The following is a 5,634-nucleotide window of genomic DNA, read 5'->3' as shown; positions in this document are numbered from 1 at the left end:
AGTACGTTCCAATATCAAAGGTTTTAAAAAATTTAAAATAGGGAGTAAGAATAGACTTACAAATAATTGCTTTAAGAATTCTTTAAAAACTTTTATTTACATAACTTTAATAACAGAACATGTAGTAAGCGTTAATATATTTTGTACGCATATAAATTGTATAATAGTATATCATCAAGATTTGGAACACAGCAATCTAATCAGCTGTCGATGAAAAAAAAGATTTCTGTTAAACTGTCAACCTCTAAAGTCAATTATGTCGTTTTTTCGAAATTTTGTAGCTAAATTGTTTAAAAAATATTCCTTATCACGTCTTACAAAGAATCCAGAAAAGACACAACTTACATTGGCCAGAATATACGCCTTTGCTGCTTGGAACCTCCTTGGAATCACGATTTTTTATTTCTGTGGCTTTAGAAGAGGAGGCGGTAATCAAAGAGTATATTACGAAGTATTAGAAAACGGCGAATTAGTAAAGCTGTCGCCAGGTAATAATAACAAGTTATACTACATAAAGCGGTTTATTAAATGCAAAGTATTTTAGTTCAACAATATGTTATGAACACTAATCCAAAAAACGTTCGTTTATATACATTTGAGGGTATGAAATTCAAACCCATGCCAGATCCTCGAGATCTCATAACTATATCAGATCCAAAACTAGACTAAAACTATAGTTGCAAATAAATGAAGATGCAAATAAATAACAGTAGTCACAGTAGACCAAACATAAATGTTTTATGAGAAGAAAAAATATGCATTAATCAAAATCACTAAAAATATACATTAATCAAAATATAAAACAAGCCAAAGGTAAATATTACTCTTCTCTCTGAATTCCTTCTTTTCAATGTTCTATAAATAGATTTTTGTAATCTAAAAGTTGTAATTTTAACCTGGTATTTAAAATTTACAATACATAGGAACAATAATACATTGTGTTTTTAATCACAGTTGTTGGTTGGTTTGGTTTGTCCTGTACTTTTCCATCTCCAACATTAAAGCAGATCTAGATAAACATTACGATAATTTCCTAAATGGCATTTTATATATATTAATACCTATAAGATTCATAACGCATAACAATATTTTGCAATTCTTGCTTATACAGTCTTGTAAGCATTGCATTATAGCATTCCAATTCAGTTAATCTGAACATATCCCATCTCAGTTTATGATCTACTTCAGTACTAGCTAAAATATATAATTATAAAAATATATTCAAAAAATACATAACCTTACTTTCGAAATAGACATTCAGCCAATGAGGTATCTGTTCTAAGAGATACGGATTTGCAGGAACTAAAACACTATGAGGTTGATAATGTGTAGGTCTCATTGGTAAGTACCTTTGATATGATTGGGGAGTAAAATTTCCATAGTTATAACATGGCACTAAGCAAGGATGCTCATACTGAGCCTGTCTGGTTATGTGACTAAAATTAAAATGTACATGTATATATACAAACAAATAATAATTAACCTACTTCACATAATAAACTCCATAGATAGAACTCTGTATGCACTGCCATCCAGTGGGTAAACCTTCTCGCTCCAATGGATGCGACCAGTGAGTGGTTTTTGTGTTATGATCAATGTAATACTTGCGCCCTCTCAAAGTATAGTCAACAGACCAACCAGGAGGCAGGGGAAGTTCTTCAGAAGCTTCTGAATGGAATAATGATTATATTTAATGGGGTATTCTGGTCTAGAATTTTGAAAAAAATGATTTTTGCATATTTTCAATGTCAAAACCATAATTTTGTACAGAAAACAACTCTCAAACTAAAATACCCCTGTAGCCAACAATCATGATATTTCTGTTGGAAAATAGAGGTCTATCGGATAATTGGTGTCCAAAATTGTAAAGATAATATGCAAATAATTAAAATAACTTCTTAATTTTACCTTATAATAATAATATACCTAGAACACACAAATGACCTGGAGATAGAGTGGTTAAACAATTATTGCATGTCTTGAAATTTTCTTTCTGTTTGAAATATCATATCAAAATAATGTGTATATTTAAAACATTTATACAATAAATAAGTCTTGATAATAAATCCATACCCTGTGCATTTTCATTTCGTCCTATGTTATGACCCATATGATGACCTAGGGATTCACCATAAGACATACCACTCTGATACTGAGATCTGTTAAACCTAGTTGATACCTGAGTATTACTATAAATAGGTGTAGTTTGATCCTGACTTGTTCTAAAATAGCGGTATAGAAAGTCCAGCTCTTTTTTCTATTATCACTTACCTAGCGACACTGCTATCTCTTGTGTTCTGGTAGATAGGAGAATTTGTTCTATTATATGTATCTTTATATGAATTGTGGTCATTAGCAAGTGGATATATCTGATCAATTTCCACATAGTTGGCATTGCTCTAATTTAGGTGAGTCATAAAAAAATCTTAATCAAAGTCATTTACTTACAGAATTGTCAACATATACATTCCCCAAAGGATGATTAGCATAGATGTGATGGGAGACATTATTTACATTAACAGAATTACTTGGGAGTCTTACAGTATTATTTGTTGTACTAACAGAATTACTGTCAGACGATATTCCTACTGACAAGTTGGCAAAACTAAAATGATATCTTTTATTAAAGTATAACCATAATTTTTACAACAGCATTCTTTACCGTGTAGCCAAATCTGGCACAGAAGCACTAGGAGTATATTTACCCTCATGAGCTCCTAACCCCACATCACTTATAGTAGTTTTTTGATTCCCAAATTTTTGTACAGTACTACTTGTGTTTTGGGTGTTGCTATAAATATTTTGTGCAGGTAATGAAGACCTGCTCTGATTGGAACTCCTTCTTGGTTCTGTAGTCCAAACATTGATAACTAAAACAATTTATTGCAACCCTGATATAAATCAACCCTTAAATGCCACTTTCTGACGTTTGACTTACTTGGCATTTCGGGCGGTGTGTCTTTCTTGACATATTTGCCAACGACACCCTCCTTCAAAGCCCTTAGGTCTTTATTCTTTCTTGATAACATTGTCGAAAAATAACACGGGCAACTACGTTAAAGTAAAGCGAGTCGAGTAACAGTGGCAACTACTTAAAATCGCTCAACCAAATATCAAAAGGGAACGGCACCTATGAAAACAACCCCCTAAATCCTACGATGATTCATGAGAATGAACTCTGGTTTTTTGGCTGATTTTACAGCGGGCTGGGTTGGTGGTAAGTGAGCTGTTAATACAGATTTCATTGTAAAGGGAGACGGTGCCGTTAGAATTCCGAATATTTCACGCAAAAACCGAACTCCTCACGTTTACACACACGTACAATTCATTGTTTACATTCCAAAAATATATAGTTTTTCCAAGTTTATTTTTGACGTTACACATAACCTCAAATACGCATGCTCTAATTTGACTATAGTTGATCTTATGTATTTATGGTAATCTAATCGTAACAAACCATTAATTTGTTATATATAACGTTATCTTATTTAAAGATCAATTGTGTAAGTCATGTTTGAAGGTGTATTAAAGAAAAATTTAATTATATTTAAACTGTATATTTAAGGTTGCATATATTTAAGTAACTTTATGATTATTAGGTGTACTCTGCGTGGTAACCGGCTACCCGTTCGACACCATCAAAGTTCGCCAGCAGAATTTCTCTGCGTCGCTCTGGACCGCCTTTAAAGAAACCTTGCGTTATGAAGGAATATTCGGTTTTTACCGAGGGCTGGTCTCACCACTAATAGCCTACGGCCCCAGCAATTCTATTTTCTTTGGTTTTTATGGCATATCTATGCACGCACTCAACGGACAAGGTCCTGGAGCACCCAGTCACATTAACGATCGATGCAAATACTTCCTCAATTTATTCTGCGCAGGTAAATTCGGAAAAAAACTTTTTCGGCTCAAATGTAAAGACATAAGATTGATTTAGGAAGTATCGCTGGGTTTTTCCAAGCAGGGATTATGTGTCCCGTGGAGTTAGTGAAGATAGGGCTACAGACTAATTCGAGAGAATCACAGGTATGGGTACACAATAGCAAATCGATCGAGTACAAGGGGACAATAGATGCGTTTCAGACGATCATAAAATATCATGGACTGGGGGGATTATACAAAGGATTTTTACCCATGATATTTAGGTATTCCACAATCTTAAGATATCGTAAAACGTAACATCGTTTCATTTCAAAAATTGTTCAGAGATGTTCCGACGAGTGGAATTTATTTTGTGGTTTACGAGGGACTGCTTCCACATTCCAGAAAGGACATCCAGTGGTATCACAAGATATGGGCAGGCGGATGGGCAGGTATCAATCCGAAACAGTTTAGATGATGATAATCCTACGATTGGCCTTTTTCAGGTATCGCATCAATATCATCCGTTTTACCAATGGACGTTATCAAAACCAGAATTCAGGCGGACGACCCCATATATCCTAGGTATAATGGTTTTGTGGACTGCACGCGGAAACTGTATCAGGAGGAGGGATATAGAATATTCTGGAAGGGATTACCTGTGATAACAATGAGGGCGTTCCCAGCTAACGCGATGATGTTTGTTGGTTACGAAATGACGATGGAATTTTTAGGGGCAAAATAAACACTGAAGCAATACAATGTAATTTTTGTGTTCATTTAAATAAAAGACAATTAGTATCTACACCCACCACTACTCTTACGATATATTGACGATAATAGTTAGGATATACCTAAAATGTCTAAAATAATGTATGAAACTAAGTGTATGAAAAAGTAATCTACAGTTTTATGTACAAGTTTCAATAATTTTAGTTAATTTTAAGTTAACCATAAACTTTTTGAGGTAATCTCGCAATTGTACGAATGTTGGAACTACTCAAATTACTACACAGTTTGAATTATTTCTACGCAACCCCGATCAAAATTTCATACCCACAATGCGTGGGGATGAGGTTAATCATATATTCAGTTGAATAATATTGACGTTCTGATAATAGCAACTCACAACAGATGAACAAATACAATATGATGAAATAAATACATAATTAAAATAATAATATTTTATAAATATCATATTTCATGAAAATAAAAACAAGTATAACTGCATCCTTCTACTTTCAAAATAAATATGATTCGACAATGTACCTTTTGACGAAATTCGATCAATTACCTTTGGAGGTAATTACTTTCAAATAAAGAACTATTAATAACCATATGAAGAAATGCCTGGACTATATAGTAGCTGCGATAAGACTTTCTATCTAACATGTCCAAGCGTTTATGACAAGGTTGCAGTAACAAAATCCCTCTTTGGTTCAACATACAGAGAATTCAACCAAACTACTAAGAGATCTCTAATCTATTCAAAATAATAGTGAATCATGTCATCACAATGTCGAATGTGTTGCCTACATGGCAACATGGTCCACTAGTACCAGCTCAAATCTCGGCAAATCAAAATATTCGGCGTCATCTATGACGCATATTAGCTGTTTTATTGAAAAGACTAGAATTTTCACAATTGTACAAACGGGTTCAACTTTTAAGTGGATCAGCCATATAAACCGTAGTTTTTTGCAGCAAATACACATATTTACGGTACAGTTATTTTATTAGTAGATTTTGAGCCTGATAACATTTTGTCTAAAG

The 5,634-nt window shown here is 33.4% G+C and overlaps 4 protein-coding genes across 4 annotated transcripts in view; 3 read left to right on the top strand and 1 right to left on the bottom strand.

The window, feature by feature from the left end:
• Positions 1-225: 225 nt before the first annotated feature.
• Positions 226-2,070, top strand: LOC143195409 (uncharacterized). Its single transcript, XM_076402491.1, has 2 exons — positions 226-488; positions 545-2,070. Exons 1-2 carry the CDS (start codon positions 257-259, stop codon positions 667-669), a joined length of 357 nt encoding a protein of 118 aa, XP_076258606.1. The 5' UTR covers positions 226-256; the 3' UTR covers positions 670-2,070.
• On the bottom strand, positions 506-3,395 carry sav (scaffold protein salvador). Its single transcript, XM_076402485.1, has 9 exons — positions 2,939-3,395; positions 2,663-2,870; positions 2,449-2,605; positions 2,272-2,399; positions 2,074-2,222; positions 1,488-1,668; positions 1,243-1,436; positions 1,062-1,194; positions 506-1,009 (listed from the first exon to the last, which is right to left on the bottom strand). The coding sequence occupies exons 1-9, from the start codon at positions 3,027-3,029 to the stop codon at positions 949-951; spliced, it is 1,302 nt and encodes a 433-aa protein (XP_076258600.1). The 5' UTR covers positions 3,030-3,395; the 3' UTR covers positions 506-948.
• LOC143196373 (solute carrier family 25 member 48) lies at positions 3,172-4,668 on the top strand. Its single transcript, XM_076404036.1, has 6 exons — positions 3,172-3,217; positions 3,600-3,881; positions 3,938-4,026; positions 4,084-4,145; positions 4,207-4,313; positions 4,368-4,668. The coding sequence occupies exons 1-6, from the start codon at positions 3,172-3,174 to the stop codon at positions 4,604-4,606; spliced, it is 825 nt and encodes a 274-aa protein (XP_076260151.1). The 3' UTR covers positions 4,607-4,668.
• Positions 4,631-5,634, top strand: part of Sec23 (transport protein Sec23) — a 28,804-nt gene continuing 27,800 nt past the window's right edge. The window contains exon 1 of the mRNA XM_076402483.1: positions 4,631-4,659. The gene's annotated coding sequence lies outside the window, so the exon portion shown is untranslated. The remainder of the gene's footprint in view (positions 4,660-5,634) is intronic.

The sequence above is a fragment of the Rhynchophorus ferrugineus genome, unplaced genomic scaffold, assembly GCF_030347505.1.
Source record: "Rhynchophorus ferrugineus isolate W39M unplaced genomic scaffold, kcgeb_rfMv2 rfM4, whole genome shotgun sequence".
NCBI lineage: Eukaryota > Metazoa > Arthropoda > Insecta > Coleoptera > Curculionidae > Rhynchophorus > Rhynchophorus ferrugineus.
Note: the sequence above shows the minus strand (reverse complement) of the source record. Positions and strands in the feature narration are given on the sequence as shown.

What these genes read in the sequence shown, in the direction of transcription:
- LOC143195409 (XM_076402491.1), top strand. Translation starts at nt 257, where the DNA reads ATGTCGTTTTTTCGAAATTTTGTAGCTAAATTGTTTAAAAAATATTCC. An exon ending in ATTAGTAAAGCTGTCGCCAG is followed by an intron (nt 489 to 544) that starts GTAATAATAACA and finishes AAAGTATTTTAG; the next exon opens with TTCAACAATATGTTATGAAC.
- sav (XM_076402485.1), bottom strand. Translation starts at nt 3,029, where the DNA reads ATGTTATCAAGAAAGAATAAAGACCTAAGGGCTTTGAAGGAGGGTGTC. An exon ending in AGAGATAGCAGTGTCGCTAG is followed by an intron (nt 2,223 to 2,271) that starts GTAAGTGATAAT and finishes CCGCTATTTTAG; the next exon opens with AACAAGTCAGGATCAAACTA. An exon ending in ACGAAATGAAAATGCACAGG is followed by an intron (nt 1,669 to 2,073) that starts GTATGGATTTAT and finishes TATTCCATTCAG; the next exon opens with AAGCTTCTGAAGAACTTCCC.
- LOC143196373 (XM_076404036.1), top strand. Translation starts at nt 3,172, where the DNA reads ATGAACTCTGGTTTTTTGGCTGATTTTACAGCGGGCTGGGTTGGTG. An exon ending in TACAGCGGGCTGGGTTGGTG is followed by an intron (nt 3,218 to 3,599) that starts GTAAGTGAGCTG and finishes TATGATTATTAG; the next exon opens with GTGTACTCTGCGTGGTAACC. An exon ending in CTAATTCGAGAGAATCACAG is followed by an intron (nt 4,027 to 4,083) that starts GTATGGGTACAC and finishes GATGCGTTTCAG; the next exon opens with ACGATCATAAAATATCATGG.